Source organism: Myotis nattereri, assembly GCF_964212035.1.
Source record: "Myotis nattereri genome assembly, chromosome: 3".
Classification (NCBI taxonomy): domain Eukaryota; kingdom Metazoa; phylum Chordata; class Mammalia; order Chiroptera; family Vespertilionidae; genus Myotis; species Myotis nattereri.
In genome coordinates, this window is record NC_138077.1 from 85,184,450 (window position 1) to 85,198,956 (window position 14,507).

The 14,507-nt window shown below is 40.7% G+C and overlaps 1 protein-coding gene across 1 annotated transcript in view; it reads right to left on the minus strand.

The window, feature by feature from the left end:
* The window catches only part of NSUN3 (NOP2/Sun RNA methyltransferase 3), a 71,699-nt gene that overhangs the window by 31,225 nt on the left and 25,967 nt on the right, over nt 1-14,507 (minus strand). The window contains exons 4-5 of the mRNA XM_081086754.1: nt 4,536-4,690; nt 3,378-3,499 (exon numbers count right to left, since the gene is read on the minus strand). Of these exons, the coding sequence (XP_080942880.1) occupies nt 3,378-3,499; nt 4,536-4,690 (277 nt within the window). The remainder of the gene's footprint in view (nt 1-3,377; nt 3,500-4,535; nt 4,691-14,507) is intronic.

Here is a 14,507-nt window from a genome sequence, read left to right on the forward strand (position 1 = left end):
ATTTGTTTCTCACATATCCTTTCTATTCCTTTTCTCCCTCTGAGTGCCATCTTGTCAACAATACCAGGTTAGGCAGTATTTACTTGCTAGCTTTCTAACTGTTCTTTGCAAATACAAATGAGGATCCATTATCAATCCAAAAGAAAGAGAAACTTTTTTGTATGTGATACAGTGATCGATTCATCCCTGATGAGAAAAATACTATAGACTTTCTTCATTTTTTGCAGTCAGGAAATAAGAGAGATTGTGGCTGGAATTATTTTTGTCCCATTATCTTTTTAATCCCCAGACTTGTAGATTTCAGAGAATTAGAACCATTTTCTGTGCCTATAGCTGGGGCATCCCCACCATCCCCTTTATCATTATAATCACACAGCCAAGGGGTTCAAGAATTTCAGCTGCTTCAAGTGGCTCCAAAACCTCACACAGACCAAGCAGCAGAGTCAAGGAATATAGTTTAACTGCTCAAGGAAAAGAATGGGCGATGGCTGGTATGATGGTCTTTCCCCATCACATATGACTGCATGAACACCTACAACCATTTGACTGAGATGTCAATTTTGTGCCCTGTGGATACGCTACTAAAGAGATGTGGTGATAAAGCCAATCCTTTGCAGGAGTAAGATGATGGAAGAGAGGAGAGGCCACTGAAAAAGAGCCCCAGTTGTTAGGACATAAGAAGGTGCCTATATGAGCTTTATGTAAATGCAGGGTCTTCGTGATGATTGAAATCTTATATGACGTTAAGGGAAATGTATTTACATGGGGAAAACCTAAACTAAACTATTGCTTTTAAGTAAAAGCAATACTAATAAAAATAAATTATGTGAACTGTTTTACATTTAAGCCTAATTACCATACAGCACGATAATGATCATATCATTATTTTTGTCAGATTAACTTTGCTCTAAATTTAATTACAGATGTGGATTCTAAATACTCAGCCCTTATAATTTCGTGTTTTTAAAAAATTATTTATTGACCCCTCCCCCTTCTACATTCCAAGAAACAAATCATATAATGGGAATAAAAACCCTTAGACAATCCCTGCTCCCATGGGGCTTATGGTAATGTTGAGGAGAGAGACAAGTACTGGGCAAATGTCAAGCACAGGAACTAACAATCAATAAATTTTTAAGTAAAGTGAAAGACAGAAGGGGGATATCAATCTCAGTCCTAGGAAGTCAGGTAAGAACCAGTAGAGTTAATCAAGAGAAAGGAGAGAATGAGTTAGAAGAACTTTTAAGCAAAAGGAACAGGAAATGCCTCAGAAATGAGATACTGTAAAGTGAGTGTGAGGAGCTGCACAGTTGGAACACAATGCAATGGAGTCCTGAAACATGAGGTAAGTGAAATAAGAATGAACCATATCCAAAAAGGACTTCAATATCATACTAAAGAACTTGACATCGTATGGCAATGGGGAATTACTGCAGAATTTCAAAAAGAAAAATGACAAGATCAGATCTACATTTCAGATCAGATTTGGCTTTATCATGGTGAGTGAAGTAGAGCTCACACCTGGAGAAATTCAGGACAGTTAGGAGCCAGTTGCAATAATTTAGAGGACAGATGCTGGTAGCTTAGATTAGGCTAATAAGGATGAAAAGAGTTAGATGGGCTTGAGAAATATACTGATACAACTAAAATATCATAGTGATAGATTGCATATGAGAAAGGGGTGTTGGAGATGAACTTTGACTTGGGCAAATGCAAGGTGGTAGGCATGGCAATTATTAAGATACTAGAGCAGTGATGGCGAACCTATGACACGCGTGTCAGAGGTGACACGCGAACTCATTTTTTTGGTTGATTTTTCTTTGTTAAATGGCATTTAAATATATAAAATAAGTATCAAAAATATGTCTTTGTTTTACTATGGTTGCAAATATCAAAGAATTTCTATATGTGACATGGCACCAGAGTTAAGTTAGGGTTTTTCAAAATGCTGACACACCGAGCTCAAAAGGTTTGCCATCACTGTACTAGAGGCCTGTTGCACGAAATTCGTGCACTCAGGGAGCAGGGTCCCTTAGCCTGGATTGTGAGAGGGTGCAGGCCAGGCCAAGGGACCCCACCAGTGCACCATCAGGACTGGGGAGGGATGCGAGAGGTTGGCCAGCCAGGGAGGGACTGCAGGAAGGCTCCAGGGCATGTCTGGCCTGTCTCGTTCAGTCCCAATCAGCCGGACCCCAGCAGCAAGCTAACCTACAGGTCTGAGCGTCTGCCCCCTGGTAGTCAGTGCATGTCATAGCTATGGTCGACCAGTCGACTGTCTGCCCCCTGGTGGTCAGTGCACGTCATAGTGAGCGGTTGAGCAGCCTTAGCATATCACTAGCATATTATGCTTAGATTGGTTGAATAGATGACTGGACGACCAGACACTTAGCATATTAGGCTTTTATTATATAGGATAGAAGAGAGGAAGAGAGACAGGTTGGTGGGGTTTCTATTTTGTTTTTTGTTTTGTTAATGGGTGGGGCAGAAGTTCACTAGAAATTATGAGTTCTCTCTTGACAAATTGAGTTCTGTATGTCTGAGTGACTTCCAAATAGACATCTCTGGTAGAATATTGAATATAAAGTTCTGAGACAAAGGAGAAATATCTGAGCTTAGACCCATATTTGGGAGATAGTGTCTTATATCAGTTGAAGCCATCTGATAAACAGAAAAGAGCTCTAACTAACATTAGTTGCCTAAGGAAACCCAAAATTTATGGGATAAGCTAATTAAGAGAAAATTAAGAATATAAATAGAAGGAAAACATAGGATCCAAAGCTGCATTCTGGTTCAAATCCTGATGAAAGAATAAGGTGATGAAACCTAGGTTTGGGATGGTCCCAATAAGAAAACAATTTTAAACCACAGTAGAATCACTAGTGCCTTTTAAAAGATAATGCACAGTAATACAGTACTTCATTATCAGGGCAGGGGCAGAAGGAACATTCCAGCATGAGAACTGAAAGGGAAGAGATTGAGAATTACCTGGGTGTAGTCTTTGGAGGAATAAGATTGATAATTACCTGGATGCAGCCTCGAAAGGGGTAAGATTGAGAATTATGAGGATGCAGCCTTTGGAGGAATAAGATTGAGAATTACGTGGGTACAATCTTTGGAGGAATAAAATGGAGAATTAAGAGGGTGCAGTCTTTGGAGGAATAAGATTAAGAATTTTCTGGGTGTAGCCTTTCCAGGAATAAGATTGAGAATTTTCTGGTTGTAGCCTTTGGAGGAATACGATTGAGAATTATCTGGGTGCAGTCTTTGGACATCTACATAGGAAACCTTCTATTTGGGGACTTTCTTGTGTCATGTTTTGTCACATTTATTTAAATTACATTAGAACCAAAATAAATGTTTACATTAACAGCCCTTACCTTAAGAGTTCTATCTGTAGAACCGGCAACTTTCTCCTTTGGCTTATCCTACAGGCTGCCTTCTGAGAATCAGAAGAGAACAACCAACTTCGATCATTTGAACATGGAGCATCAACTAACACCTAGGGAAAAAGAGGACACATAATGCAAATATGTGCTGAAAATACATCCTCAGACACAAAGTATATAGGGAAGCTATGTAAAAGATGACCAAAAATAGCAAATAAAGACATTTCTTTTAAAGCCAAAAATACACCATGATAATTCTTTATGACATTTCTTTACTAATACTTTGAACAAATTTCCTGTGCACTTTCAGTGTTTGAATTTTTGGAGGGGGGGTGGGGAGAGAGAGAGAGAGAGAGAGAGAGAGAGAGAGAGAGAGAGAGAGAGAGAGAATATGAATGGGGGGAGGACTAAAAATCTACTAATGTCCACTAATATTTCATATACTTGACAACTATAGCAGAAGATTTTATTAAAGTGACTCATTTTAAACAGATATTATATTTTTGCATTCTCAGCATTTATTTTTAGTAACTAATATTTCAATTTCAGTTTACTGAAATGTTCTTTTTCTTCAACTATCATACTCTGATATGAAATGTTACCAAATTAGAGCAATACAATGCACATGTTTGTGTACTGACACAAGTACTATCTGATCTTTTCCTAAATATCTTTTAAATAACTGGAAATAAAAAACATTCTATAATCTCCAATCCCAATGTTACCGCTTCCTTTGAACCATGCTGACCACCAAATGAAAACTACTTCCAGGTTCACTTATCAGAATTTCCCAGGGTACTAAAAAAATGTATCAGGCTTGCCAAAACCGGTTTGGCTCAGTGGATAGAGCATCGGCCTGCGGACTGAAGGGTCCCCGGTTCAATTCCGGTTGGGGGCATGTGCCTGGGTTGCGGGCACATCCCCAGTGAGAGATGTGCGGGAGGCGGCTGATCGATGTTTCTCTTCCATCGATGTTTCTAACTCTCTATCTCTCTCCCTTCCTCTCTGTAAAAAATCAATAAAATATATTTAAAAAGAATGTATCAGGCTCTGTCTGGAAACAGATGGAAAACAAAACAAAACAAAACAACACAACACAACAGTGGTATATCTGGGCGTCCATCCGTTTGTCACAATGTAATAAAGTACCTTGTCAAACTTTTCAGGCTGGGCATCTCCCATTTCTCTGCCATCCAATTCAGACACTTTAATTACATTTTCCAAAGGCTCCGGGATGAAAGATTCTAACGTCTGCCTCAGCCACCTCAATCTCAGACTATCATATTCATTACAATGAAGATAACCTAAAGATAAAGAATTTTAAAGTTTTAAAATGAATGCAATGGAATTGTTAAACTTCTACTTTTGGTTGACTAAATTTAAAAAGAAATAAATGTATTATATTTATGCAGAAATAGGGCTCAAAGGTAAATATTATTATTATTATTATTATTTAAAAAACAGAAACTCACACACACTACATAAAACATTAATAGTTTTGCTTTTATACAGCTTCTCAGGAACTTTCAATATTTATTCATTCAAACTTAATTTTGGAAGTAAAAACCTGTAATATACAACAGATACCTCAATTCTCCCTTAAAGAGAATTGAGCTGTTAAGAGTAAATGACATATTCTATTACATATACAGAGCTCCTTCCAGAACGGAACAGCTTCATGTTAAATAAAGGAAGATATGTGGTATGTGGGAAAAGCATGTAAAATGCAATTATCACTATGGTTAGAAAGACATGGGCCCAAGTTATGGGCTGTGAGACTTCACTGGGTGGGGTATAGAGAGAGCATGGTTAAGCCAAACAAAGGGATGATTCACATCTGGGGCAGATTGGAGCAGGGCAGTGTAAGATTTCATTATGCTACTCAGAATGGAGCACAATTTAGAACTCCCTGTTGATTTCTTGAATTTTCCATTTAATATTCTGAGATCATGGTTAACCTTGGGCAACTGAAACCACAGAGAGAGAAAATGTGGATAAGGGAAAACTACTTTACAGAAGGCACTTAGCAAATGCCTCTCCCCCTAATAAAATTGATGTTTTGATTTTCCTTTATTTGAATATATATATATTTTCATTGTGCTATATGTGTAATATAATTATATCCTATCTAATAAAAGAGAAACATGGTAATTGGCGTACGACCACTACCCTTCTCATTGGCTAATCAGGGTGATATGCAAATTAACTGCCAGCCAAGATGGCGGCCGGCAGCCAGGCAGCTTGAAACTAACATGAGGCTTGCTTGCTTCAGTGACGGAGGAAACCAACGTTCCCCGCCTGCCTTGCCGGCCTCTGAGCCTGCAGTTTAAGAAACATTGTAACAAATATAGAAGCTAAACAAAACCCCAGAAACCAGCTTTCAGCCGGCTGGGATCTCAGAGCTGCAGTTGATACAGAGTTTCAATTATAGAACCGAAACAAACCAGATACCTGCTTTCAGGAGCAGAGGCCTAAGAGCTGGAGCCTCAGAGCTAAAGCTGGCCCAGAATAAAAAAAAAAGAAAAAAGAAAAAAGGAGCAGTTGGGAGCTTCAGTCCCAGCCTGAAAACAGCTCTCAGTCCCTCACCCAGACTGGCCAGGCACCCCAGTGGGGACCCCCACCCTGATCCAGGACACCCTTCAGGGCAAACCAGCCAGCCCCCACCCATGCACCAGGCCTCTATTCTATATAGGAAAAGGGTAATATGCCTCCCAGCACCGGGATCAGCGTGACAGGGGGCAGCGCCCAAACCCCCTGATTTCCCTGCGGCTCTGTGTGTGACAGGGGGCGGGGCCACAACCTCCCTATCGGCCCTGCTCTGTTCCTGACAGGGGAAGGCGCCCCAACCCCCTGATCGCCCTGCGGCTGTGTGTGTGACAGGGTGCGGCACCCCAACCTCCCCATCCCACAGGCCCTGCTCTGTGTGTGACGGGTAGAGCCATAACCTCCCCATCAGCCCTGCCCTGAGTGTGAGAGTGGCAGCGCCCCAACCCCCTGATCGGCCCTGCTCTGTGGGTGATAGAGGGTGGCGCCCTAACCCCCTCCCTGAGGAGCCCTACTCTGTGTGTGATGAGGTAGAGCCATAACCTCCCCATCGGCCCTGCCCTGAGTGTGACAGTGGCGGCGCCCCAACCCCCTGATCTGCCCTGCTCTGTGTGTGACAGGGGGCGGTGCCCCAACTCCCCTATCGGCCCTACTCTGTGCGTGACAGGGGGGAGCTCCCCAACCCCCTGATGGGGCCTGCTCTGTGCGTGACAGTGGGCAGCGCCCCAACCCCCCTGATGGGCCCTTCTCTGTGCGTGACAGGGAGTAGTGCCCAACCCCCCTGATGGGCCCTGCTCTGTGGGTGAAAGGGGGTGGCGCTGCAACCTCCCCATCGACCCTGCCTTGAGTGTGACAGGGGGCGGTGCCCCAACCCCCCAATCAGCCCTACCCTGAGCGTGACTGAGGGTGGCATCGCAACCTCCCAATCTACCCTGCTCTGTGCATGACAGGGGGCGGCGCCCCAACTCCCCAATCGGCCCTGCTCTGAGCCCGACCAGGGGCTGCACCTAGGGATTAGGCCTGCCCTCTGCCACCGGGGAGCAGGCCTAAGCCAGCAGGTTGTTATCTCCCGAGGGGTCCCAGACTGCGAGAGGGCACAGGCCGTGCTGAGGGACCCACCTTCCCCCCCCCCCACCCGCAAGTGCACAAATTTTTGTGCACCGGGCCTCTACTAATATATATTTAAATACAAGTATTTTTTAAAAAAATTTATAAAAGTATGAAGAAAACACATTAAAAATTACCTGAAACTTTGTCTTCAGATAACTGTCATTTAATATTTTGATAAATAATCATACTGTATCTCTTTATACATATACCAGCACAAAAATTTACACAAATAGGATTATCTTTTGTGGTATCATTTTTTTCATGTCATTCTTCATCTACCCCTTCCACCAACTGCCCAACCACTCCATCCTTTATTCAACTATTACCAACTATTGGGCATTCACATTGTTGTCAGTAATAACAACATTCAATAAACATCCTTGCTTATTTTCATAATGTGGTTTTACTATTATGTGGTAGTACCAGAGGAATGGATAGGTTTGAGTAGGGAAATTATTAATTTTAGTAAATACTACTACAATGGCCCTCCACCAAATTCCCACAAGAAGTGTTATTAGCTTGACATGGGATGCGATGTTGTGGTGTAATCCTTGATCTCTTAACAACTGAGCATCTTTCCATCTGTCTATTCACCATTTGGTTTTGCTTTTCTGTCAAGTGCCTATTCTTAGCCTTTACCCCCCCCCCCTTTTTTCTATTGTATTATTTATATTTTTCTCATTAACAAGACATATATTATAGTTATTAACACTTTATCTTCCATCTGATTTGTAAATGTTTCCTAAATTGTCTTCTGAATTCATTTGAAGTATCTTTTTTAATATATGTTTCACAATATTCTTATGGTCAGTCATATCACTTTTATAATTTTGGTCTTATTTAAAGTGTTCTTTTCACCGTTTGATTTTCATCTGATTTAACTAAACATTCAAGCAGATCACATTTGTCACCAACGTACACAGGACAGGAACCAGCTTACCAAGAGGGGAGGGTGAGACACTGCTCTTTCATGGAAGGCCTTCTGATGGTCCATTCAGGATGAGACTCACATTGGGAGGGTGGAGCTGTCCTGGCTTAAAAGCCCCACATCCCACAGGTGCCCATACCTCGTCTAACAACTCCACAGGCATAGCTTCCAGGGCCCCCACAAGGGACATGCTAAGTTAAGAATCACTGCACTTAGGGCTTATTTATTCTTTCTCCCAGTGCACATGCATTTTACCAATCTGGTCATTTTTATCAGAAGCAATGCTGCCTAGAAACATAGTGATAATCTCTGCCAGGTTACCAGGGAAGCAAAGTAAGAGAACTAATTGAAGTTGAAACTCTAATGCAGAGGGGGATACATTTTTGTAAACCCTTGTCTCAAATACATACATGTATGTACAAACGTGTATATGTGTATATACATCTCTATGTATTTATAACATGTGTTGTCTTCTTCTGATTGTCACTCTATTGTTAAAAACTTTTAATTGACTTCCCATCATCCACTAAATAAAATTCAGGTACCTAGCCTTCAATTCAAGGTCTGTAATATTGAAACCTCAAGACAACCTTTCCATTTTAACCTCTCACTATTCACCAACATACTCTGTACTCCATCAAACCTGGCTGACTAGTCCGTTTCTCAAACATATTTTGTGCCTCTACTATAGAAGTTACCACATTTTTATCTCAGATGAGAGGTGTTCAAGTGTATTGCTTATCTTTTCTACTACCAGGACTCCAAATTTCTATATGGCAATAGCTCAGGAGATGGCATCAATTTTGTTAAAGGGAGGAAGAGGTAGAAAATCAACTTAGAGCTGCATATGCACAGGTAGGATATTTTTTATTATTTAGTTTTCATGTTTATTTTGAATGGTTTCTGGAGGATTTGCTAATGAAGCTTATGGAGAGGTGTCTCAAAGTTGTGTCTTAGCCTGGCATCACTAGAACACAGCTTAAGACAAATGTTTATGTTATCAAAAGGGTGCAATCCCAGGAAAGCATGAGCGAGAGAAAAAAAGGAAGTAAGTCATTCAAGGAGGGAGCACTAATGTAAGAGGGTCTGTTACCAAGCTGGCTACAGCTTAGCTCAGTCTCTCACGATATGTCCACAGTCTGGAATTACTGAGCCTTGGAAGAAAAGACAAAGAACAATCTGCTAGTTTCTTCCTGTCTCCCGCCTTTCCTTGGTTAATGTTCATTCCAAGTGTTGGTAACTCCCACACACAGCGGGTCTGTGTTACCTGGTCCTTCCAGACAAATGCTAAGGAAGCCAGAGAGTGCCAAGGCGAGGTATTGCAAGCACTCAGGCGTGGTCACCTCTGCTTGTCAGCTGGCCCCCTTCCAGAGGCTCCTCGATTAATGGCAGTGGTAGCATTGGCAGCAGACACCTGCAGGAAGGCCATGAGCCTTGGCTAGGATTCTCCAGTCTGGAAATAAATCAAAGCAACTCAAGCTTTGAGGTGAGGGGTGGGAAGAAACACCAAGCCAAGCAAATCTGTGTGGTTCATAAACTGGGGCAAAGAGAGCCCCCCAAAGTTACTCCCTGTCTCTACCACTGCTTAGTAGGTACCCAGAGCCACAAAGGGAAAAAACAAACATGTCTTAATTATCTTCAATTCTATTTCTCCATTTTATGGTTTACAGATTTCATAGTCTATTTCTAGTCTTTTAATAGTAACCCTTAAGGTTTTAACATGGATATGTAAAAGAAAAGTCTAAATTAAGTAAAGTTTTACAAGTCTTCCAAAAAGATTCTTACAAGAATCTTGCAAGAATCCTTACCCAATTAGATGCCACTGTTATTATATATGTGGGTTTTATTTGGCTTACATTTTTAACTGCACAAAACATTATCATTGGCTTCTATAGCCAATGCCTGTTAGATTTTCCCAGGTGGGAAAATCTTTATTTTTTGGTATCTTCTATCTTTCAACTAGGATAGAGTTTTTCTTTTTCCTGAAGCATATCCTTCAGAGTTGTTGGTGGCAAACTCTTATCTCTTTCTTTTTGTCTTAAAAAGGGGGGGGGGGGCGGGGATTTCACTTTTGCTCCTCCAAGATTTTTAGGTGACTATACTTCAGGAATCACAGTCATCTTTTCTTAGCCCAAAGAAATCATCATTCCTCTGAATGCAGGGTTTCCGTTGTTACTCTCAAGGTCAACTCTCAGTCTAACTGTTGTTCCTTTGCAGGTAAAATGTCCTCCCTGGCTTCAATTAAGATCTTTGCAGTTTCAGTGTTCTGTGACTTCACTATAATGGTGTACATTGCCTTAATTGTGGTTCCAAAATTTCAGAGGGTATTTCCCGCCCTCTCCCACCACCAAAGTTGAACAGTCCCTTGGAAAGGACAATTTCTTCCTAGTTTACCTGACATAGAGAGAACAGCACTTTTATGTAACTTAATCTAGTAGATGTTCTACTTGGGCAGTTTCTGGCTTTGTCTTCTATTCCTGTATTTTCATGAAGTAATAATCAACATGTAAGTTTTTTAAGATTAAGTAAATGCACTCAAGAAAGTCAAAAGCCACCTTCAATGCTCAATGTACCTTCTAGGTTCCTCCTATCTCTTAGATTTTGGCCATTGAGTATTTGGAAATGATTAATACATTTAATAATAATGTCTTTCTTTAATATTATACCCTACCTACCCTTTTTGATTGTTTTCAGCAGGAGGGTTGGTTATGGTACCTAGTCTGCCATATCTCAGGAAACAGAAGTCTTAGTAATTTCTATATCCCTCACTGCTCTACACCTACCATCCAATGCCTTTCACAAAATATGTACTCACTAAATGTGGTTGAGTTTATTTGAAACATGCCATTATAATAAAAATACTTAAACATAATAGAATATTTACTACAACTGAAAATCAGGTAGTTTTTCATTAAATTATAGTGTTAGTAAGGATTCTCAATTCAGTGCTTTAAAACAGCTCCCAGTTGAAATCTAATTTTATCATAAATTACTGTTTTGCTTATAGAATTTAATTTTAAACAGTCTTAGGTTGGTTAAACTTTTAAAAATATGTACTGTACGGCATCACAACCCAGGTTTCATATAAATATTAAGTCTTATTACACTGAGATAAATTTCATGCTGAGATTGTCAAAAACTAAACAAAATATTGATGTTTTCATCTAAGTAGAAGGGGAGAGGTGAATTTAACAAATTCCTGAAAGAGTCATTAAGGCATTTATACATGCCAGCCTTTGGTCCATGAAAAGGAACTAAAAAAAAAGTTTCACTCACTAATTTATTTTGGTACACATAATTTAGAAAAAAAATAATTCTGCTTATTTTTTGTTCTAATTATTCCTTGGAGCCATAAGTCATAATGTGATTATTTCTTTGTTTGTCTAGTTGAATTTATTGGGGTGACATCCTGTATAATAAATGTGTAATATGCAATTTGATCGTCACTCCCTCGCACAAGATGGCAGCCCCCATGTGGTCCAAGATGGTCACCACAAGATGGCCTGCAGGGGAGGGCAGTTGTGGGCAATCGGGCCAGCAGGGGAGGGCAGTTGGGGGGACCAGGCCTGCAGAGGAGGGCAGTTAGGGGTGACCAGGCCAGCAGGGGAGGGCAGTTGGGGGGGATCAGGCCTGCAGGGGAGGGCAGTTAGGGGTGACCAGGCAGGCAGGCAGGTGAACGATTAGGAGCTAGCGGTCCAGGATTGTGCGAGGGATGTCCAACTCCCGGTTTAGGCCCGATCCCTGGGATTAATATTTGACAAAGGAGGCCAGAACATACAATGGAGTAAAAATAGTTCATTCAAAAAATGGTGTTGGGAAAACTGAACAGATACATGCAAAAAAATGAAAATAGATCACCTTTTTAAATGATATACAAGAATAAACTCAAAATGGATTAAAAAACTTAATATTAGACTTGAAACCATAAAAATCCTACAAGAAAATATAGGCAGTAAAACTTCAGACATCTCTCATAGCAATATTTTTTCTGATGTATCTCCTTGGGCAAGGGAAACAAAAGAAAAATAAACAAAATGGACTAAATCAAACTAAAAAGTCTTTGCACAGCAATGGACATCAACAAAATGAAAATATAACCCACAGAATGAGAGAACATAATTCCTGATACTTTTGATAAGGGATTAATATTCAAACTTATAAATAACTTTTAAAACTCAACACCAAAAATCCCCAAACAATCCAATTAAAATATTGGCAAAGGACCTGAGTAGACACTTCTCCAACGAAGACATACAGATGGCCAATAGACATATGAAAAGATGCTCAACATCACTAATCATCAGAAAAATGCAAATTAAAACCACAATGAGATATCACCTCACACCTGTCAGAATGGCTATCACCAATAAAATTAACAAACAACAAGTTTTGGCAAGGATGTGGAGAAAAGGGAACTCTCATGCACTATTTGTGAGAATACAGACTGGAGTAACCACTGTGGAAAACAGTATGGTATTTCCTAATATGATTGTTTTATATGTCCTTTTCTATGAAAAAATTGTAATAATGATACTGTCCATATAGTAAACGTGCTGAAAAAGCTATCTGGAAACAATGTAACAAATTTACACAGAAATACAAAATGGTAATAATGAATTTTAAAATACATTTGAGAGTATAAATACCCTAAGGTTCTGGTTTATTAATCACCTGTTATGGACCAGGAACAGTGCTAGTTGTTACAGACACAAAGGCAAACTTCCAGGAGCTGGCTAATGGAGGATGTTGGACAAGACAGCAGTTGGGTAACACTGAGAGAATGTAGAACAGAAGCAACAGCTAATATTTTAGTGAAAACTTGCCACTCACCTAGGGCAATTTAGGCAACTTCTTTTTGTTTTGTTTAAAATGGGGACAATGCCCAAATAATGAGTTGCAGCATTAAATGAGATCATATGTACTGTGTTCCTCAGAGCCCTAGGACTTCAGAAAGATGTTTATAAAGAAATTTAATCTAAGATGCTAGAAGCAGAGACTACTAAAAATGTTTGAAAAACACAGATTTATGCAATGTGGTTAATTTAGTCCTTGGCACATACTGAGTGTTCCAAGTTGTTTTTTATTTTTATTATCCCACAAAGAAGATGCAACTAATGCAGGGAATTTAGGGAAGTGGATTCTTGAGTAAAAACCTGAAGAACAGAAAGGAGTTAGTAGGAGAAAAGGGGAGAAATAGCACCTATAGCAGTGATGGCGAACCTATGACACACATGTCAGAGGTGACACGCGAACTCATTTTTTGGGTTGATTTTTTTTTTTTGTTAAATGGCATTTAAATATATAAAATAAATATCAAAAATATAAATCTTTGTTTTACTATAGTTGCAAATATCAAAGAATTTCTATATGTGACACGGCACCAGAGTTAAGTTAGGGTTTTTCAAAATGCTGGCACGCCGAGCTCAAAAGGTTCGCCATCACTGACCTATAGGGTATGAAGGAAGCCAAGAGCAATTCACAGTAAAGAAAGGAATCTTTTTAATCTTCTCTATCACCAAAGATTAACCTGATGTCAAAAATGTATCACTAGAGTGGGGCAGCGGGCTGGGGGCGCTGAGTCCCGCATTGCCCGGGCCCGGGGCGGTGACGGTGTGGGGTGCGGGCCCTCCGGCTCCCCTGGGCTCGCTTTACACTCGCCCTCCCCCCTGCAGGCAACAAGGAGCGCGGCTGGAACGACCCGCCGCAGTTCTCCTATGGGCTGCAGACCCAGGCCGGCGGACCCAAGCGCACCCCGCTAACCAAGAGGGTCGCCGCTCCCCAGGAGCCCCCAGAGGTGCGTGGGGGCCCAGGGCGCAGAGGCCGTCCGAGAATGGGCGGTGCCGGGGATAAGCTTGTCCCGCGGTGAGGAGAGGTTGGAGCCCCAGGAAGGGCCTCGGGGCAGGCCCTTTTCTGAGCCCCTTCTCTACTGCCCAGGTCAATAAATGGTACGTTGGTTTCAAAAAAAAAAAAATGTATCACTAACAACAAAGAGAATTTCATGCCTGGAGAGATACAGCATGAAACTGATCAAGCCACTCTGCCAAGGTAAGTCATTCTTCATGTATTATTGTTTTCCTATTTTGAATCTGAACTGTTTGCTCTTTTTCTATAAACACCAGGACTTATCACAGACTGTGTTGACCAAAACAAACAAACAACAACAACAACAACAACAAAACCAATGGATAGTCTGTCACTGTGCTTACAAGTGGGAGTAGCTAGACCAACAGAGAAGTAGAATAATTTTTTTTTTAATCAACCTCAAACATGAGCTATTTAATCCTTCAAAGTTGTAAGCCTCCTGGCCCAGAATAAAGTTCAGTACTGATGCAAAGAAATTTGGTGTATAAGTGAACATTTAGCCAAGCCATCACTTTAAATTTTGCTTATAAAAGCTTTGATTAGCATTGCTTCTGCATTCCAAATTCAAGCACTGTAGCTAACCTAATTTGGGCTTTGAGCATCAGCATGAAGACATCTGTACTTCTTAGTAAACCATTATCATTAGTCCTACTTAGATGAAAAGCTACTTTACTTGG